This window comes from Nansenia antarctica (assembly GCF_963989245.1).
Source record: "Nansenia antarctica genome assembly, chromosome: 10".
Taxonomy (NCBI): domain Eukaryota; kingdom Metazoa; phylum Chordata; class Actinopteri; order Argentiniformes; family Microstomatidae; genus Nansenia; species Nansenia antarctica.
In genome coordinates this window covers 23,000,991-23,023,490 of record NC_137680.1, presented here as the reverse complement: position 1 = coordinate 23,023,490, position 22,500 = coordinate 23,000,991, and the positions used below count along the sequence as shown (strand labels likewise).

The window sequence follows — 22,500 nt, the reverse complement described above, 5'->3', positions numbered from 1 at the left end:
GCCTCAGGTGATTCCTCGAATGAGGATCAGCCTTGTGTCATCAGTGTTCACAGAAGACAGGCTTACAAATCTTCGATATGGGCGCGTGCACGCAGACATAAAAAGCCCTGAAGTGTCGATCTGTCGAAATGAAGATACTCCACTCTGCAGGGGTACTACATTTGCGCAGCATTCCGAATTATTGATTTTTATGAAAACGGAAAAATAAGATGTAAAATAGTGCAATACTGCCGCAATTAACAAGGCGAGGGAAATGGTTTGGCAAGAAATTGCTGACCGATTAAATGCGTAGGTCATACTAGCCCCAGTTATTGTTATATGTTCATATTTTAATAAATGAATATTACTACTGTGGTGATATCCGCAGCAGGCTACAAACCATCATATCGCCACAATGGCCTAGTGGTATTGACTGCTGCCATAGGATTTATTCGACATTTTATATCAGTGGTTCGAATCCCTCTTCAGGCGCACTTTTTACTGCATTTCGTTGTCTGAATCTAATCTAAAATCTCATCTAAAAAAGTATTGTAGGCTATAAAATTATGGTGCAGGCTAATTTACAAGAACTGACACGATTACAATGGTGTTTGAAACCTTTGCATGAAATCTTCGGTTAAATGTAAAAAAAAAAAAAATGAATGACTTAGTCAAGTCTCGAACTCTCAACCTTTGGAACTCGAGTCCGCAGCCTTAACCACTACGCCAGCTAGACCGCTGTCATGACGGCAATGCAAGTTGAGACAATTACTTCTTTTTTTTTACACTCTTTTCTTTATCTATCTATCACACTTTCAAAATATCAAGTTATCTATCACACAATCAAACTATCTATCGATCGATCACACTTTCAAAATATCAAATTATCTATCTATCACACAGTCAAACTATCTAATCTATCTATCTCATGTGAAGTGGGAACTAATATTTCCTAAAAGACACATGAGGAACTTTCGTTCAGGGTTTAGTTTCCGCCTGTGAGCCTTTTTTGACGCACGGATGACTATAGCCTGTGTTTTAGCCTGGTCGGGACCAGGCTAATTATATCTGACTCAGAAGGAGCTCAACCAAGCAGCGAATTATTTGAGCCACATTGATGGCACCGAACGCAAGCTAACATTTTCGAGGCTTAAAACTTTATCGAGGCTTAGACCTTTATCGAGCTTCATGGAATAGGGCCCAGGTGTGTTATAAACAACACAAACATAACATACACAAACATAACATACACAAACATAACATACACAAACATAACATACACAAACATAACATACACAAACATAACATACACAAACATACACAAACATAACATACACAAACATAACATACACAAACATAACATACACAAACATAACATACACAAACATAACCTACACAAACATAACATACACAAACATAACATACAGAAACATACACAAACATAACATACAGAAACATACACAAACATAACATACACAAACATAACATACACAAACATACACAAACATAACATACACAAACATAACATACAGAAACATACACAAACATAACATACACAAACATAACATACACAAACATACAGAAACATAACATACACAAACATAACATACACAAACATACACAAACATAACATACACAAACATAACATACACAAACATACACAAACATAACCTACACAAACATAACATACACAAACATAACATACACAAACATAACATACACAAACATAACATACACAAACATACAGAAACATTACATACACAAACATAACATACACAAACATAACATACACAAACACAACATACACAAACATACACAAACATAACCTACACAAACATAACATACACAAACATAACATACACAAACATAACATACACAAACATACACAAACATAACATACACAAACATAACATACACAAACATAACATACACAAACATAACATACACAAACATACAGAAACATAACATACACAAACATAACATACACAAACATAACATACACAAACATAACATACACAAACATACACAAACATAACATACACAAACATACACAAACATACAGAAACATAACATACACAAACATAACATACACAAACATAACACAAACATAACATACACAAACATAACCTACACAAACATAACATACACAAACATAACATACACAAACATAACATACACAAACATAACCTACACAAACATAACATACACAAACACAACATACACAAACATACACAAACATAACCTACACAAACATAACATACACAAACATAACATACACAAACATAACATACACAAACATAACATACACAAACATACACAAACATAACATACACAAACATAACATACAGAAACATAACATACACAAACATACACAAACATAACATACACAAACATAACATACACAAACATACACACACATACAGAAACATAACATACACAAACATAACATACAGAAACATAACATACAGAAACATAACATACACAAACATAACATACACAAACATACACAAACATAACATACACAAACATAACATACACAAACATACAGAAACATAACATACACAAACATAACATACACAAACATAACATACACAAACATAACATACACAAACATAACATACACAAACATAACTTACAGAAACATAACATACACAAACATAACCTACACAAACATAACATACACAAACATAACATACACAAACATAACATACATAAACATAGTTTATCTTAGACTATTTTAGACTAGTTTTAGTTTTAGACAATGTCGTTTTTAGTTTAGTTTTTAGACTATGTAGGCCAGGTTTTTGTATTGTATTTGTTTGTGGTGGATGTTGTATGCCTGTGAACAGGTCACACTTGAAAATGAGCCATTGGGACTCAATGTGTTTCTTACCTGTATAAATAAAGGTTAAATAAAATTCAAAAAAGAATTACACAAACATAACATACACAAACATAACATACACAAACATAACATAAGTACATAAGAGTGATGGCAAACTAGTGATAATAGTAATAATAATAATAATGTCAAAATATGAATAACCATGAATAACCATATTTTTTACCTTTACCAAAGTTAAAAAATAAAATGTGAATGTGTGATTATGTGGTGTAAATGCAGATGTGGTGTGTGTGTGTGTGTGTGTGTGTGTGTGTGTGTGTGTGTGTGTGTGTGTGTGTGTTGATGTGTGTGTGTGTGTGTGTGTGTGTGTGTTGTATGTAAGTGTGTGTGTGTGTGTGTGTGTGTGTGTGTGTGTGTGTGTGTGTGTGTGTGTTGATGTATGTAAGTGTGTGTGTGTGTGTGTGTGTGTGTGTGTGTGTGTATTATGCATACATGAGAAATATTGAACAAACTAAGATACATAAAGGACATTTCAATTAAACAATTACAATAATAAAATAAAACAAACAGTTACAAAGCAGCAGTAAAATGATCTCTTAAGAGTGTTCTGAAACATCTTATAGAGGAAGTGTCTCCTAACCCTAGATGAGGAAAGCCATTCCATAACTTTACGCCTCTCAATGTGATTGAGAATGGACCTCTACAAGTAAGAAACATAGGGGGGTGAAGGTTAGAGAACGGACCCCTACAAGTAAGAAACATAGGGGGGTGAAGGTTAGAGAACGGACCCCTACAAGTAAGAAACATAGGGGGGTGAAGGTTAGAGAATGGACCCCTACAAGTAAGAAACATAGGGGGGTGAAGGTTAGAGAACGGACCCCTACAAGTAAGAAACATAGGGGGGTGAAGGTTAGAGAACGGACCCCTACAAGTAAGAAACATAGGGGGGTGAAGGTTAGAGAACGGACCCCTACAAGTAAGAAACATAGGGGGGTGAAGGTTAGAGAACGGACCCCTACAAGTAAGAAACATAGGGGGGTGAAGGGTAGAGAATGGACCCCTACAAGTAAGAAACATAGGGGGGTGAAGGTTAGAGAACGGACCTCTACAAGTAAGAAACATAGGGGGGTGAAGGTTAGAGAACGGACCCCTACAAGTAAGAAACATAGGGGGGTGAAGGTTAGAGAACGGACCTCTACAAGTAAGAAACATAGGGGGGTGAAGGTTAGAGAACGGACCCCTACAAGTAAGAAACATAGGGGGGTGAAGGTTAGAGAACGGACCTCTACAAGTAAGAAACATAGGGGGGTGAAGGTTAGAGAACGGACCCCTACAAGTAAGAAACGTAGGGGGGTGAAGGTTAGAGAACGGACCCCTACAAATAAGACACTTGGGGGGTGAAGGTTAAAGGATGACCAGCTGAGTAAGAATGAACCTGTGAATTCTCTTTAAAGTAAATAATAATAATAATAATAATAATAATAATAACTTTATTTGTATAGCGCTTTTCCTGCAATCGTTGCAGCTCAAAGTGCTTTAATCATTATATAATCTTAATTTAATTATTTTGTAATTTAAATGCAATATTAAAAGGATGGGTTTTTATAAGCTTAATTTAATTATTTAGTCATTTAAAGGCAATATTACTTGATATGACTTTACAAAATACTTGAAAATGAGCCCTTGGGGCTCAATGTGTTTCTTACCTGTATAAATAAAGGTTAAATAAAATTTAAAAATATTAAAAAGATCGGTTTTTAGTCTTGACTTGAACATATGTGCTGAGGTTGCATCCCTAATGTAAACTGGCAGTGCATTCCACAATCTGGAGCATAAAATGAGAATGCAGCCTCACCAAATCTCTTCTTCTGTGGTACACAGAGAAAACCAGCATCAGAAGACCTGAGAGCTCTATTGGGCTGATATGGTAGCAAAAGACATGAGAGCTCTATTGGGCTGATATGGTAGCAAAAGGTATTTCAGATATTCTGGTGCTGTGCCAATGAGAAGCAGAAGGATCTTGAAATCTATTCTGAACTTAACAGGAAGCCAGTGTAGAGTTTCTAAAATAGGAGTTATGAGCTTGTCTGCTTGTTTTGGTTAAAACTCTTGCTGCTGCATTTTGGACTAATTGCAGCTGGCCAATAGCTTTCTGAGAGAAGACCAGAAAGGAGACTGTTACAATAGTCCAAACGTGTAATAACAAAAGCATGCATTAACACTTCTGCATCAGCTTGCCGGAGAAAATGTCTAACTTTTGCAAATCATAAACTGTTCAGGGATCTTCCCTTCATTTGAATATCTTATAAATAAAAACACATATAGAAGATATGGATGTCATAAATATTAGAATCTGTAACTTATTAGGTAAAGGAGCAGAAGGCGTCATTCACTCTGGTTGGGATCAAAACAAAACGATTCTGAAGGATCCTTGTGGAGAGCAGTGTAGCTGACACACTCATATACGCTAACTACATTCATGTGTGTGTGTGTGTGTGTGTGTGTGTGTGTGTGTGTGTGTGTGTGTGTGTGTGATGGTGTGTGTGTGTGTGTGTGTGTGATGGTGTGTGTGTGTGTGTGATGGTGTGTGTGTGTGTGTGTGATGGTGTGTGTGTGTGTGATGGTGTGGGTGTGTGTGTGTGATGGTGTGTGTGTGTGTGTGATGGTGTGTGTGATGGTGTGTGTGTGTGTGTGTGTGTGTGTGTGTGATGGTGTGTGTGTTTGTGTGTGTGTGTGTGTGATGGTGTGTGTGTGTGTGTGTGTGTGTGTGTGATGGTGTGTGTGTGTGTGATGGTGTGTGTGTGTGTGTGTGTGTGATTGTGTGTGTGTGTGATTGTGTGTGTGTGATGGTGTGTGTGTGTGAGTGTGTGTGTGATGGTAATGTGTATATGTGTGTGTGTGTGTGTGTGTGTGTGTGTGCAGGTGGTGCTGGTGGAGGGGGGGGGTCGTGTGGGGGGGTGGCTGCACTCCACCAGGCGTCCAGACGGAGGCGTGTTCGAACACGGACCCCGAGGCATCAGACCAGCCGGGCCCGCGGGGCGGAACACCCTTGCCATGGTAACGGGGGGGGGGACGACGACGACACCCTCACCATGGTAACGGGGGGGGGACACCCTCACCATGGTAACGGGGGGAGGGGGGGACCCTCACCATGGTACTGGGGGAGGGGGGGACACCCTCACCATGGTACTGGGGGACACACACACACACCCTCACCATGGTACTGGGGGGGAGGGGGGGGACCCTCACCATGGTTTCGGGGGGGGACCCTGACTATGGTACTGGGGGGGGGGGGGGGGGGTAACGACTCAGCTATCTTCTGTGATGCTGTCTCATATGTATAAGTGAGGCTGTCTCATATGTATAAGTGAGGCTGTCTCATATGTATGAGAGCCCAGTCTGAATGACAAGGTGTTCCACAAGGGTGGATCCTGGGTCCTGTTCCATTCACTAGTTATATTAATGACATTACTTTATCCCTGAGTGGTTGTCAAGCTCGTCTCACCATACTGAGGGGGGGGGGGGGGGGGGGGAGGCAACACCCTGACCATGGTACTGGGGGGGGGGGGGGGGGGGTGTCTGTGTGGGTATATGATATAATCATGGTGTGTGTGTGTGTGTGTGTGTGTGGTGTGTGGTGTGTGGTGTGTGGTGTGTGTGTGTGCAGGTGGAGGAGGTGGGTTTGGAGGGGGAGCTGCTCCCCGTCACCTACGACCACGTGGCGTCTCAGGAGCGCTTCCTCTACGTCAGAGGACAGCTGCACAGGATGCCCTCCGGCCTGGGGTGAGAGGGGGGTGGAGGGGTGTGGAGGGGGGGGGTGAGGGGTGGGGGGTGAGGAGTGGGGGTGAGGGGGGTGATATCTAGTAGTGATATCTAGTATTATACAACAGTTAGTTCCGACCAAGTAATTTGATTGGACAAGAGGCATTCCATGAGTGCTGATATACAGTATAACAGCACTGGGACTTTTAACTATATGTATCACTCCGCCGCACAGATGTTCTACTAAATGAACGTTAATTAGACTACATGTTTGTGTTCAGGTTACTAGCCAACAGTCCATTTGAAGTTCAGTTGCGGAACTATTTCTTGTTTATTTTTATGATTAAATTAAACAAATCATAATCTGTTGTCGCTTATTACTGTTAACTAAAAAATCGCGCTGTAGAACTGTTGTATAAAAGCAATATCCCACTTGAGGTCGTGCTGTTATACTGAATATCAGCACGGCTGTGATCGTCTTCGGTACTCGGCCTGCGGTCTCGTACCTACGACCGAATCACAGCCCTGCTGATATTCAGTATAACACACTCCCTCTCGTGTAGTGATGTCTAGTATCATATCTAGTATCATATCTAGTAGTGATGTCTAGTATCATATCTAGTATCATATCTAGTAGTGATATCTAGTATCATATCTAGTATCATATCTAGTAGTGATGTCTAGTATCATATCTAGTATCATATCTAGTAGTGATGTCTAGTATCATATCTAGTATCATATCTAGTAGTGATATCTAGTATCATATCTAGTAGTGATATCTAGTAGTGATGTCTAGTATCATATCTAGTAGTGATGTCTAGTATCATATCTAGTAGTGATGTCTAGTATCATATCTAGTAGTGATGTCTAGTATCATATCTAGTATCATATCTAGTATCATATCTAGTAGTGATGTCTAGTATCATATCTAGTAGTGATATCTAGTAGTGATGTCTAGTATCATATCTAGTAGTGATGTCTAGTATCATATCTAGTAGTGGTGTCTAGTATCATATCTAGTATCATATCTAGTATCATATCTAGTAGTGATGTCTAGTATCATATCTAGTAGTGATGTCTAGTATCATATCTAGTAGTGATGTCTAGTATCATATCTAGTAGTGATGTCTAGTAGTGATGTCTTGTATCATATCTAGTATCATATCTAGTAGTGATGTCTAGTATCATATCTTGTAGTGATATCTAGTATCATATCTAGTATCATATCTAGTAGTGATGTCTAGTATCATATCTAGTAGTGATATCTAGTAGTGATGTCTAATATCATATCTAGTATCATATCTAGTAGTGATGTCTAGCATCATATCTAGTATCATATCTAGTAGTGATGTCTAGTATCATATCTAGTAGTGATGTCTAGTATCATATCTAGTAGTGATGTCTAGTATCATATCTAGTAGTGATGTCTAGTATCATATCTAGTAGTGATGTCTAGTATCATATCTAGTAGTGATGTCTAGTATCATATCTAGTAGTGATGTCTAGTATCATATCTAGTAGTGATATCTAGTATCATATCTAGTAGTGATGTCTAGTATCATATCTAGTAGTGATGTCTAGTATCATATCTAGTAGTGATGTCTAGTATCATATCTAGTAGTGATGTCTAGTAGTGATATCTAGTATCATATCTAGTAGTGATGTCTAGTATCATATCTAGTATCATATCTAGTAGTGATGTCTAGTATCATATCTAGTAGTGATGTCTAGTATCATATCTAGTAGTGATGTCTAGTATCATATCTAGTAGTGATGTCTAGTATCATATCTAGTAGTGATGTCTAGTATCATATCTAGTAGTGATGTCTAGTATCATATCTAGTAGTGATATCTAGTAGTGATGTCTCAGTATTGATCTGCCCCCCCAGGGGGATGTGGAGGACGACCCCCCCCTTCTCGCGGCCGCTACTGCAGTGCATGCTGGGGGATCTGCTGGTCAGCAGGGGGCCGGGGGACGACCAGACCGTACACACCTTCATCACCCGCCGCCTTGGGGCAGAGGTACACACACACACCTTCATCACCCGCCGCCTTGGGGCAGAGGTACACACACACACACACACACACACACACACACACACACACATACACACACACACACCTTCATCACCCGCCGCCTGGGGGCCGAGGTACACACACACACACACACACACACACACCTTCAACACCCGCCGCCTGGGGGCCGAGGTACACACACACACGCACACACACACACACGTTCATCACCCGCCGCCTGGGGGCCGAGGTACACACACACACACACACACACACACACACACACACACACACCTTCATCACCCGCCGCCTGGGCGCCGAGGTACACACACGCCGAGGTACACACACACCTTACCAGCCTCTCTCTCTGTGTGTGTGCGTGTGCGTGTGCGTATGTGTGTGCAGCTGGCAGACATAGCGGTGGACAGCCTGTGCCGGGGGGTGTTTGCGGGGGACAGCAGGCAGCTGAGTGTGCGTTCCTGCTTCCCCCCCCTGTACCACGCAGAGCAGAGGCGGGGCTCCATCCTGCTGGGCATGCTGCTGGGCGCAGGTGAGAGGCGGGGGGGGAGGGGTTGTAAAGGGTTGGGGAGTGTTGTAAAGGGTTGGGGAGGGTTGTAAAGGGTTGTAAAGGGTTGGAGAGGGTTGTAAAGGGTTGGGGAGGGTTGGGGAGGGTTGTAAAGTGTTGGAGAGGGTTGGAGAGGTTTGTAAAGGGTTGGGGAGAGTTGTAAAGGGTTGTAAAGGGTTGGGGAGGGTTGGGGAGGGTTGTAAAGGGTTGTAAAGGGTTGGAGAGGGTTGGAGAGGGTTGTAAAGGGTTGGGGAGGGTTGTAAAGGGTTGTAAAGTGTTGGGGAGGGTTGTAAAGTGTTGTAAAGGGTTGGGGAGGGTTGTAATGTTGAAGCAGAACAGGCGAGAGTGATGTGGTGTTTCTCCCCAGGCCCCGGCCCGGCCCCCCCCCCCTCCCCCCTGGCCCAGCGGGCGGCTAAGGAGGCGTGGGCCCAGTGGTCCCTGCGGCGGGGGCTGCAGGCGCTGCCCGAGGCCCTGCAGGAGCACCTGGGGGGGGCGGGAGGGCGGAGGGGGGGGCCGGGGGGCCGCGTGGAGCTGCACACACACACGCCCGTCACGGGCCTGGCCTACACACACACCGGCTGGGAGGTGAGACGCTGTTGATGTTGTTGATGTTGATGTTGTTGTTGTTGTTGATGTTCTTGTTGATGTTGTTGTTGATGTTGTTGATGTTGTTGTTGATGTTGTTGTTGTTATTGTTGATGTTGTTGATATTGTTGTTGTTATTGTTGTTGTTGATGATGTTGTTGTTGATGTTGTTGTTGTTGATGTTGTTGTTGATGATGTCGTTGTTGATGTTGTTGTTGATGTTGTTGATGTTGTTGTTGATGATGTTGTTGATGTTGTTGTTGTTGTTGTTGTTGTTGTTGTTGATGTTGTTGATGTTGATGTTGTTGATGTTGTTGTTGATGTTGTTGATGATGTTGATGTCATTGTTGTTGATGTTGTTGTAGTTATTGTTGATGTTGTTGCTGTTGATGTTGTTGTTGTTGATGTTGTTGTTGATGTTGTTGTTGTTGTTGATGATGTTGTTGTTGATGATGTTGTTGTTGATGATAATGTTGATGATGATGATGTTGTTGTTGTTGATGCTGTTGTTGTTGTTGATGTTGTTTTTGATGATGATGTTGTTGATGATGTTGTTGTTGTTGTGTAGATCAAATTGGAGGATGGGACGATCACAGCTGATCACATCATTTCTGCTCTGCCTGCTAAAGGTACGTCAAACCCTCTCTCCCCCTCCTCCCTCCCTCTCTTTCTCTCTCTCTCCCCCTCCTCCCTCCCTCTCTTTCTCTCTCTGTCCCCCTCCTCCCTCCCTCCCTTCCTCTCTCTCCCTCTCCTCCCTCCCTCTCTTTCTCTCTCTCTCCTCTTCCTCCCTCCCCCCCTTCCTCTCTCTCTCCCCCTCCTCCCTCCCTCTCTTTCTCTCTCTCCTCTTCCTCCCTCCCCCCCTTCCTCTCTCTCTCCCCCTCCTCCCTCCCTCTCTTTCTCTCTCTCTCTCCTCTTCCTCCCTCCCCCCCTTCCTCTCTCTCTCCCCCTCCTCCCTCCCTCTCTTTCTCTCTCTCTCTCCTCTTCCTCCCTCCCCCCCTTCCTCTCTCACTCCCCCTCCTCCCTCTCTATCCCGCTTGTCTGTAAAGACTAAATATAAGTTGGTTCTCAGCTTAGGTGTGTGTGTGTGTGTGTGTGTGTGTGTGTGTGCAGCTCTGGCCTCAGTGCTGCCCCCTGCCTGCCACACCCTGTCAGAGCAGCTACGGGACATCGCCACGGTGACGGTTGCCGTGGTGAATCTGGAGTACGAGGGATCCATCCTGCCTGTGGTGGTGAGAATGACCCTGACCCCTAGCCCTGACCCTGACCCCTAACCCTGACCTTGACCTTGACCAGGGGCCAGTTGCATAAAGATAGACCCAGTCTTAGACTAAAGCCTGGTACACATATCAGGATTTTCTAAATCTTAACAGATTTTTATTTGAGAGAGACCCCACACATGAAGATAAAAAATCATGGATTGAACAGTTTTGATGGTATTGTGTGTGGTGTGTTCCGATATACGACCACACACATAAAGATCTGTCCTCCGACAGTCTGGAGTCTCATCCCCCAAACCAGAAATCTGGCATGATCAGGGTAGTAGTACCCTGACTGACCTGTAGAGGCAGCCATGTGCGACAGGGCAAATAAAGTTCAGAATAAAGTCAGTCAGCTCGCTTCTTGATTGGCTACATTCCATTCCACGTCACAATCGGACTCGGTAGTTGTCAGTTTCGCCCACACACACGAGGACTTTTGATCGTAAATGTTGAACATGTTTAATATTTACGATCAACTGCCCCGACCATTTTCAGAGCAGATTGTCGGGAGAAATGGACTCTTAACACACCTCACACCACAGGATAATCTTGTCGGATAATCTTTAGAGCCGTCTGATAATCGGGCGTTTGCTGTCCTTGGTCGGAAGGGGGGAAATCTGGCCAAAATCGGCCAGATTATCTTTATGTGTGTACCAGATTATCTTTATGTGTGTACCAGATTATCTTTATGTGTGTACCAGATTATCTTTATGTGTGTACCAGGTTTTAGACACTTTAAAGTCAGTCTTGCGAAAGACTCTAAAATGTTCCTGTTGCATAAAGCTCACCTATGAGTGACTAATGACTGATTTAGATAACCTGTCACGCAATGCATTCTAGGTAAAATAAGACACTTGACAGAAGAAAAAAAACATGGCGGCCGAAACAGCTACATCTAGCTACGCCTAGCTACACCTAGCTACACCCAGCTACATCTAGCTAAACCTAGCTACACCTAGCTACACCCAGCTACATCTAGCTAAACCTAGCTACACCTAGCTACACCCAGCTACACCCAGCTACACCTAGCTACACCCAGCTACACCCAGCTACACCTAGCTACACCCAGCTACACCTAGCTACACCTAGCTACACCTAGCTACACCCAGCTACTCCTAGCTACACCCAGCTACACCTAGCTACACCTAGCTACACCCAGCTACGCCTAGCTACGTCTAGCTCTACACCCAGCTACACCTAGCCACACCCAGCTACACCCAGCTACACCCAGCTACACCTAGCTACACCCAGCTACACCCAGCTACACCTAGCTACACCCAGCTACACCTAGCTACACCTAGCTACACCCAGCTACATCTACCGGCGGAAGATCTGAGAGATCAACTCCCTTTTCTTCTGCTGAAAACACTATCTATCTAGCACACTATAAAAACGATCTATCTATCAAACTATCTATCAAAATATCAAATTGTCTATCTATCTCGTAAAAAGTGGGAACTAATATTTCCTAAAAGACTTCACGGAACTGAATGTAGTTCGGCACGTAATACGTGTGTCAAAAATCACTTAAATCACTTAAAGCAAATTAGAAAAACTAGCCAGGATTTGATTTAATCGCCCTTCTAGGAATACCCCTCTCGTCTTCAGGGGTCAGCTGGTAGTTCTGTTATCTGGACAACAGCTTGAAGACTGTGTGTGTGTGTGTGTGTGTGTGTGTGTGTGTGTTGCAGGGTTTTGGCCACCTGGTCCCCTCCTGGGAGGACCCGGGGGTGCTGGGGGTCGTCTACGACTCCGTCCCGTTCCCCGAACACGACCGCCCTGGAGGCCCCACCACCAGACTCACTGTAAGACCCCCCCCCCCACCACCACCAGACTCACTGTAAGACCCCCCCCACCACCACCACCACCACCACCACCACCAGACTCACTGTAAGACCCCCCCCCCCCACCACCACCAGACTCACTGTAAGACCCCCCCCACCACCACCACCACCACCACCACCAGACTCACTGTAAGACCCCCCCCCCCACCACCACCAGACTCACTGTAAGACCCCCCCCCCCACCACCAGACTCACTGTAAGACCCCCCCACCACCACCACCAGACTCACTGTAAGACCCCCCCCACCACCACCAGACTCACTGTAAGACCCCCCCCCCACCACCACCAGACTCACTGTAAGACCCCCCCACCACCACCAGACTCACTGTAAGACCCCCCCACCACCACCACTGTAAGACCCCCCCCACCACCACCAGACTCACTGTAAGACCCCCCCCCCCACCACCACCAGACTCACTGTAAGACCCCCCCCACCACCACCAGACTCACTGTAAGACCCCCCCACCACCACCACCAGACTCACTGTAAGACCCCCCCCACCACCACCAGACTCACTGTAAGACCCCCCCCCCCACCACCACCAGACTCACTGTAATGAAGCCCACCACCTGCCCACTTGACATAGTTCCCTCTGCTCTTCTGAAAGAAGTATTTCAACTGGTCCCAGCATCCTCTCTGTCATTAACACCTCCCTAGTCACTGGTACCTTTCCAACCTGCTTCAGACATGCAGTGGTCCAGCCCCTTCTGAAAAAACCCAACCTAGACTTCACCCAGCTCAATAACTACAGGCCAATCTCCAAGCTCCCGTTTCTGTCGAAAGGTCGACCAGAACATCCTCATCCATCGTCTCTGCCAGGCAGTTGGTGTCAGTGGCCCAGCTCTCTCCTGGTTCACCTCCTACCTCAGTGATAGAAGCTCCTCCCCCTCTGCCTCTCTCTCCTGCGGGGTCCCACAAGACTCCATCCTCGGCCCTGTTCTATTCTCTCTGTATGTGCTGCCCCTGGGCTTACTCATTCAGAAACACAACATCTCTTTCCATTGTTATGCCATATCTCCCCATGAAACCCAACAACAAGTCCAGTCTTGACAGCCTCCGGTCCTAGATGACATCAGATGCTGGATGGCACAACACTTCTTACAACTCAACGAATCTGAATGTGAAATCCTCCTTTTCGGCCCCCCAAACCAAACCAGTGTGATCGCCAGCAGCCTGGGTAACCTGTCTGTCCTCGTTCAGCCCTTTGTTAAAAACCTGGGTGTGTTCTTCAACCCCGAATTTCACTTAGATAGGCAGGTGAACTCGGTGGTGATGGGGTGTTTTTTCCAGCTCCGGACCATAGCCAGGATTAAGGCCATTCTCTCCCCCTCAGACCTTGAGAGAGTCATTCACACCTTTATATCATCACGACTTGATAACTGTAACTCCCTTAATGGGGCTTAATAAGTCGACCATGGCCCGCCTACAGCTACACACAACGCCGCTGCTAGATTACTCACAGGTACTCGGAAGAGAGCTCACATCACCCCTGTCCTCGCCTCCCTTCATTGGCTCCCAGTACGTTATAGGATAGACTTTAAAGTTCTTCTTTTTGTTTATAAAGCTCTTAATGGTAAGGCCCCCTCCTACCTAGCAGACCTCCTCGCCCCCTATACCAACGTCAAGGGTCTCCTAGCCACCTCAGGTTTAGGGGGGGGTGCTTTTGCTGTCGCAGCCCCTGACCTCTGGAACAGCATCCCCATGTCCATCAGACCTGCCCCCTCCATCACACCTGCCCCCTCCATCACACCTGCCCCTCCATCACACCTGCCCCCTCCATCACACCTGCCCCTCCATCACATCTGCCCCCTCCATCACACCTGCCCCTCCATCACACCTGCCCCTCCATCACACCTGCCCCCTCCATCACACCTGCCCCCTCCATCACACCTGCCCCTCCATCACATCTGCCCCTCCATCACATCTGCCCCCTCCATCACACCTGCCCCCTCCATCACACCTGCCCCTCCATCACATCTGCCCCCTCCATCACACCTGCCCCCTCCATCACACCTGCCCCCTCCATCACACCTGCCCCTCCATCACACCTGCCCCCTCCATCACACCTGCCCCCTCCATCACACCTGCCCCTCCATCACATCTGCCCCCTCCATCACACCTGCCCCCTCCATCACACCTGCCCCCTCCATCACACCTGCCCCCTCCATCACACCTGCCCCCTCCATCACACCTGCCCCTCCATCACATCTGCCCCCTCCATCACATATGCCCCCTCCATCACACCTGCCCCCTCCATCACACCTGCCCCCTCCATCACACCTGCCCCCTCCATCACACCTGCCCCTCCATCACATCTGCCCCCTCCATCACACCTGCCTCTCCATCACATCTGCCCCCTCCATCACACCTGCCCCTCCATCACACCTGCCCCTCCATCACACCTGCCCCCTCCATCACACCTGCCCCCTCCATCACACCTGCCCCTCCATCACATCTGCCCCTCCATCACATCTGCCCCCTCCATCACACCTGCCCCTCCATCACATCTGCCCCCTCCATCACACCTGCCCCCTCCATCACACCTGCCCCCTCCATCACACCTGCCCCCTCCATCACACCTGCCCCCTCCATCACACCTGCCCCCTCCATCACACCTGCCCCTCCATCACATCTGCCCCCTCCATCACACCTGCCCCCTCCATCACACCTGCCCCCTCCATCACACCTGCCCCCTCCATCACACCTGCCCCCTCCATCACACTTGCCCCTCCATCACATCTGCCCCCTCCATCACATATGCCCCCTCCATCACATCTGCCCCCTCCATCACATCTGCCCCCTCCATCACACCTGCCCCCTCCATCACACCTGACATGCCCCCTCCATCACACCTGCCCCTCCATCACACCTGCCCCTCCATCACACCTGCCCCTCCATCACACCTGCCCCCTCCATCACATTTGCCCCCTCCATCACACCTGCCCCCTCCATCACACCTGCCCCTCCATCACACCTGCCCCTCCATCACACCTGCCCCCTCCATCACACCTGCCCCCTCCATCACACCTGCCCCCTCCATCACACCTGCCTCTTCCATCCAGTCCTTTAAATCTAAGCTCAGAACTCACCTGTATTCCTTAGCGTTCCCTGACTCACTCTGACTCCTGTCTTGTCTGTTGTGACGTGTTGTTCTGTTCCTCTGTTGTTTCTGTTGGTTGTTTATTTTCTGTTTATTTACACCTTAGGAGCACTTTTACTGTCAAGCACTTTGGTTGACAAGTGTCATGTTTAAATGTGCTATATGAATACATTTGATTGATTGATTGATTGACACACACACACACACACACACATAATTCACAGACACACACACAGACACACACACACACACACACACACACACACACACAGACAGACACACACAGACACACACACACACACACACACACACAGACAGACAGACAGACACACTCTAGCCCAGGTGACAGGTAGGTGTGATGTGGTTGGCAGGTGATGCTGGGCGGGGCTTGGTTCCAGGAAGTGTTCGGCAGCCCAGAGGAAGTGACAGAGCAGCGTCTCCTAGCAACAGCCAGTCAGGCGATCCGCTCTCACCTGGGCGTTACCACGGCGCCCATCTACAGCGTGGTCGCTCTGCTTAAGGTGTGTGTGTGTGTGTGTGTGTGTGTGTGTGTGTATGTGCGTGTATGTGCGTTTATGTGCGTGTAAGTAAGTAAGTAAGTAAAGCTTTATTTATATAGCGCCTTTCGTACATGAAATGCAACTCAAAGCGCTTTGAGTTGTATGAAAGCGTGTATGTGTGTGCATGTGTGTGTGTGTGTGTGTGTGTATGTGTATGTATGTGTGTGTGTCAATGATGGTGTTTCCTCCTGTTTTTACCTCCTGTCTGTCTGACCTTCTGTCTGTCTGTCTGTCTGTCTGACTGACCTCCTGTCTGTCTACCTGTCTGTCTACCTGTCTGTCTGTCTGCCTGTCTGTCTGACCTCCTGTCTGTCTGTCTGACTGACCTCCTGTCTGTCTGCCTGACTGTCTACCTGTCTGTCTACCTGTCTGTCTGTCTGATCTCCTGTCTGTCTATCTGTCTGACCTCCTGTCTGTGTCTGTCTGTCTGCAGACCTGCCAACATGTACACATTTTGCGTAGCAGTTAGCATGTTAAGGTCAGTGTACGTGGGTAGCAGTTAGCATGTTAAGGTCAGTGTACGCGGGTACGTAGCAGTTAGCATGTTAAGGTCAGTGTACGCGGGTACAGTTAGGCATGTTAAGGTCAGGGTACGCGGGTACGTACCAGTAAGGCATGTTAAGGTCAGGGTACGCGGGTAGCAGTTAGGCATGTTAAGGTCATGTTATGGTCATGTTATGGTCATGTTAAGGTCAGTGTACGCGGGTACGTAGCAGTTAGGCATGTTAAGGTCAGTGTACGCGGGTACGTAGCAGTTAGGCATGTTAAGGTCATGTTAAGGTCATGTTAAGGTCAGTGTACGCGGGTAGTAGTTAGACATGTTAAGGTCATGTTAAGGTCAGTGTACGCGGGTACAGTTAGGCATGTTAAGGTCATGTTAAGGTCATGTTAAGGTCAGGGTACGCGTTGTCAGCTGAGAGGTTCAAAAAGCTGCCTGGTTGGTTCCTCCTTCATATTCACTTGCGTCACGTTTACCTGTTTACGGAATAGAGATAAGCAGCCTAACTACAGCCTAACCAGTCTATAACCGCTAAATCCAGTTGCCCATTCGGCGGTAACCCGCCCCATCTGGCAACCCTGCAGCCCACCGTTCCTCTTGAGCACTTTGGAATAGTTTGAATGCAAGAATAATAATAATAATAATAATAACTTTAATTCATATAGCGCCTTTCAAAAAATCCAAGGACGCTTAACAAGGGAATGATCAGACAGACAAAACAGAAAACAACAAATGTGTTTTGAGGGCTAGTTTGAAGTAGTCCAGGGTGGGGGCGTTGTGGATCACTATGGGGAGGGAGTTCCAGAGAGAGAGAGCCTTCGTCTGTCTGACCTTCTGTCTGTTTGTCCTGTCTGTCTGTCTGACCTTTCTGTCTGCCTGTCTGTCTGTCTTCCTGTCTGTCTGTCTGACCTCCTGTCTGTCTGACCTGTCTGTCTGTCTGCCTGTCTCTCTGGCTGTCTGACCTCCTGTCTGTCTGTCTGACCTCCTGTCTGCCTGTCTGTCTGTCTGTCTGACCTCCTGTCTGTCTGTCTATCTGTCTGTCTGACCTCCTGTCTCTCTGACTGTCTGCCTGTCTGACCTCCTGTCTGTCTGTCTGTCTGTCTGTCTGTCTGACCTGTCTGTCTCTCTGACCTGCTTGTCTGTCTGTCTAACCTGTCTGTCTGTCTCCTCAGGACTGCATCCCTCAGTACTATGTGGGCCACTGGAAGAGACTTGGTAAGACTGGACACACACACACACACACACACTCACACACACACACACACACACACACACACGCTCACACACCCACACACACACACACACACACACACACACACACGCACACACACCCACACACACACACACACACACACACACACACACACGCACACACCCACACACACACACACGCTCACACACACACACACCCACACACACGCGCTCACACACACACACACACAGACACACACTAACAGACTGTGTGTTGTGGCGTTGTCGTGGTTACAGAGAACATGAGGCGGTTCATCAGAGACAAGCGACTCCCCCTCACGCTGGCAGGCTCCTCCTACGACGGCGTGTCCGTCAATGATGTCATCTTAAGTGGCCGGGCGGCGGCAGAGGCGCTGGTGGGAGGGGCCTGACGCCCTGACCACGCCCACACGGCCCTCCACCAATCACACTCAGGCTGGGACGGACGGACATGAAGATGATGATGGTGATGATGGTGGTGATGATGATGGTGATGATGGTGATGGTGATGGTGATGATGATGATGGTGATGATGATGGTGATGATGATGATGATGATGATGATGATGGTGATGTTGGTGATGTTATAACTAGAGGTTGGACGCGATTAAAAACAAATCTAATTAATTAGAGGCTTTGTAATTAATTAATCGAAATTAATCGCATTTTAACTGCATATCAATATTTGACACCAGAAGCAACAGTTTTCAATTCTAATGGATTTGGTATACGAGTGAATCAATGAATAGACATACGTTTAAAGCAGCAAAATCCTGTTTATTTTAGCTACACAGACTTTTTTTTTTTTTAAGCGATTAAAATTTGTTAAAAAGGTGTAATTAATGAATCAAAAATTAACACGTTAAAGTCCCAGCCCTAGTTCTAACATGTAATAACCCAATGATGATGATGATGGTGGTGATGATGATGATGATGATGATGATGATGATGATGATGATGTTCTAACATTGTTTTATGAATGTTCTGGGGAGTTTACCGTAGTCATGGATGTTTTGTTGAAAATGTTGAGCAATAAAAGTGTCTTTCTGATGTGACTGGTATTATGGTCTGGAGGAGAGGAGAGGGGGGAAGGAGGTGGGGAGGGGAGGAGAGGAGAGGAGAGGAGGGGGGAGGGTAGGAGAGGGGGGAAGGAGGGGGGGAGGGGAGGAGGAGAGGGGGGGGGAGGGGAGGAGGAGAGGGGGGGGGAGGAGCAGAGGAGGAGAGGGGAGGAGAGGGGGGAAGGAGGAGAGGAGGGGGAGGGGAGGAGGGTAGCAGAAGGGAGGAGGAGAGGAGGGGGGAGGGTAGGAGAGGGGGGAAGGAGGGGGGGAGGGGAGGAGGAGAGGGGGGGGGGAGGGGGGGAGGAGCAGAGGAGGAGAGGGGAGGAGAGGGGGGAAGGAGGAGAGGAGGGGGAGGGGAGGAGGGTAGCAGAAGGGAGGAGGAGAGGAGGGTAGCAGAGGGGAGGAGGAGAGGAGAGGAGGGTAGAGGAGGGGAGCATCATTACCAGCACATTAGTCAGGTCAGGTCTCTGTGTTCCATTATTCAGACCTCCATCATGTGAACTAGTTTATATTCCATCAGATCCAAGATGGCGGACGCTAAAAATAAACTAATCCTATGTTAATCTTTGTTTAAGATGGTTTAACTAATCCTATGTTAATCTTTGTTTAAAGTGGTTTAACTAATCCTATGGTAATCTTTGTTTAAACTGGTTTAACTAATCCTATGGTAATCTTTGTTTAAACTGGTTTAACTAATCCAGGGTTAAAATTAAGATGTGCAACGTACCTCTGATTAATTACAAAACCAGTTTAATCTGGTTTTGATTAAGATGGATCATCTACTTTTGGGATTGGTTGATGACATCTTTGCATTGAGTCTAGTCTGGTCTGGAACAGAGGAGGGGAGGGGAGAGGAGAGGAGAGGGGGAAGAGAGAGGAGAGGAGAGGGGGGGATAGGAGGGTGAGAGAGGAGGGGAGAGGGGGATGAGAGAGGAGAAGAGGAGGGTAGAGGTGGATGAGAGAGGAGAGGGGGAAGAGAGAGGAGAAGAGTAGGGGAGAGGTGGATGAGAGAGGAGGTGAGAGGAGGAGAGGGGGGGAGAGGAGGGGAGAGGAGGGAGGGGGTGAAAGAGGAGGGGGGAGGGGAGAGGGGAAGAGAGAGGAGAAAAGGGGGTGAGAGGGGGTGAGAGAGGAGAAAAGGAGGGGAGAGAGGGGGGTGAGAGAGGAGAAGAGGAGGGGAGAGAGAGGAGGGGGATGAGAGAGGAGGGGAGGGGAGAGGGGGATGAGAGAGGAGGGGAGGGGAGAGGGGGATGAGAGAGGAGGTGATTGGTGGAGGATAAATCTCATCGTGGACGAGGGTGAAATATTCATGAAGCTTTAATGACTTCTAATAGAAATCCCTCCCCCTCTCCCCTCCTCCCTCATCCCCCTCTCCTTTCCTCTCTCCCCTCCTCCCTCATCCCCCTCTCCCCGCCTCTCTCATCCTCATCCTCCCCTCCTCCCCCCCTCCCCCCTCATCCTCTCCTCCCTTCTCCCCCCCTCCCCCTCCTCCCTCATCCTCTCCTCCTCTCCCCTCCTCCCCCCTCCTCCCTCATCCTCATCCTCCTCCCCCCCCCTCCCCTCCTCCCTCATCCTCCTCTCCCCTCCTCCCCTCCCCTCCTCCTCCCCCCTCCCCTCCTCCTCTCCCCTCCTCCTGTGTGTGTGTGTGGGGGGGGGGGGTTAGAAGCTAGCTGTGCAGTGCTAAAGTATGTCTGCTACATTATATATCTGTGAAGTAGAAGCAAAACAATGTCCATCAGACTTACTGGAGCATAGACACACACACACACACACACACACACACACATACATACACTCAACACGACTAGGTGTCTCTCTCAATTTTCACATTTTTTTTCAATTTCAAAGGGCTTTATTGGAATGGGAAACATACATTTACATTGCCAAAGCATGTGAAGTGTGAAGATAAAAAACAAAATAATGTAATGTACATACATGTACATACTAGAATAAATAAATAGATTACAAACTAGATTACAAATAAATAGATTACAAATAGATTACATACTAGAATAAATGAATGAAATAAAACTTATTTAAATTCTTATGGTGGTTTTAGCCCATTTGATTGCCTTTTTCTATCACAGCAGCTAACAAATCTTGCTGCTGTGTTTGCACATTGCTGTACCTCACCCAGCAGATATGGTAGCCTTTCGACATTGGTCAAGTCCTCAAAGTCTCCCTGGATGTTGGTGATCAGTGGGAAGTATGTGTCCCTGATGTCCTTGTACAGATGGCAGGTAGTTAAGAAGTGCAGCTCTGTTTCCACCTGGTTTTGTGTGCAGTGGGTGCACAGTCTGTCTGGTCTGGGGAGCCAGGTCTGCCTGTGGCGGCCTTTCTCGATGGCCAGGTTGTGTCCACTGAGTCTGTACATAGTCAAGGATTTCCTTAGCTTTGGGTCTGTCACAGTACTCAGGTATTCTGCCACTGTGTATTTTCTGTTTAGGGCCAAATAGCATTCCAATTTGCTCTGGTTTTTGGTTGATTCTTGCCAATGTGTCAGGTCATTTTCTTTTTCTTTTCTTATAATTTGGTTTAGTCTAATAGGTGGCTCTGCTTGTGACTGTGAGAGTCCCAGAACTAGCTGGCTGAGGGGGCTTCTCCCTCTCTCTGTGGGTAAGGGCTTTGTTGTGGAGCGTGTCAAGGGTGACTTTCTTTTATGTGGTTGTAAAATTTAAACGCTCTCTTTTGAATTTTTATAATTAGTGGGTATCGTCCTAATTCTGCTCTGCATGCGTTATTTGGTGTTTTACGTTGGATACGAAAAATGCATTTGCAGAACTCTGCATGCAGAGTCTCAATTTGGTGTTTGTCCCATTTTGTAAAATCTTGGTTGGCAGGTGGACCCCAGACCTCGCAACCATAGAGGGAAATGGGTTCTATAACGGAGTCCAATAATTTGAGCCAGATTTGAATAGGGATGTCTAACTTGATGTTCCTTTTGATGGCGTAAAAAGCCCTCCTTGCCTTATCTCTCAGGTCGTTCACAGCTTTGTTGAAGCTACCTGTGGTGCTGATGTTTAGGCCGAGATAGGTAGAATTATTTGTATGTTCTAGGGCAATTGTATCTAGGAAGAATTTGAATTTGTGGTGCTGGAGGCTGGATCTTTTTTGGAAAATCATAATTTTCGTCGTGAGATTCACTGTCAAGGCCCAGGTCTGGGAGAATAGAAGGTCAAGGTGCTGTTGTAGCCCTTCTTTG

At 46.8% G+C, this 22,500-nt stretch overlaps 1 protein-coding gene across 1 annotated transcript; it reads left to right on the top strand.

The window, feature by feature from the left end:
• The first annotated feature begins 5,783 nt into the window (after positions 1–5,783).
• ppox (protoporphyrinogen oxidase) lies at positions 5,784–19,229 on the top strand. Its single transcript, XM_080540840.1, has 11 exons — positions 5,784–5,881; positions 6,492–6,607; positions 8,476–8,608; positions 9,008–9,152; positions 9,535–9,752; positions 10,321–10,381; positions 10,863–10,981; positions 12,703–12,816; positions 16,327–16,476; positions 18,187–18,229; positions 18,503–19,229. The coding sequence occupies exons 1-11, from the start codon at positions 5,879–5,881 to the stop codon at positions 18,634–18,636; spliced, it is 1,236 nt and encodes a 411-aa protein (XP_080396966.1). The 5' UTR covers positions 5,784–5,878; the 3' UTR covers positions 18,637–19,229.
• Positions 19,230–22,500: the final 3,271 nt, after the last annotated feature.

Coding starts and splice junctions, on each gene's coding strand:
- ppox (XM_080540840.1), top strand. Junction 10,382..10,862: donor TTCTGCTCTGCCTGCTAAAG/GTACGTCAAACC, acceptor GTGTGTGTGCAG/CTCTGGCCTCAGTGCTGCCC. Junction 12,817..16,326: donor GCCCCACCACCAGACTCACT/GTAAGACCCCCC, acceptor TGTGGTTGGCAG/GTGATGCTGGGCGGGGCTTG.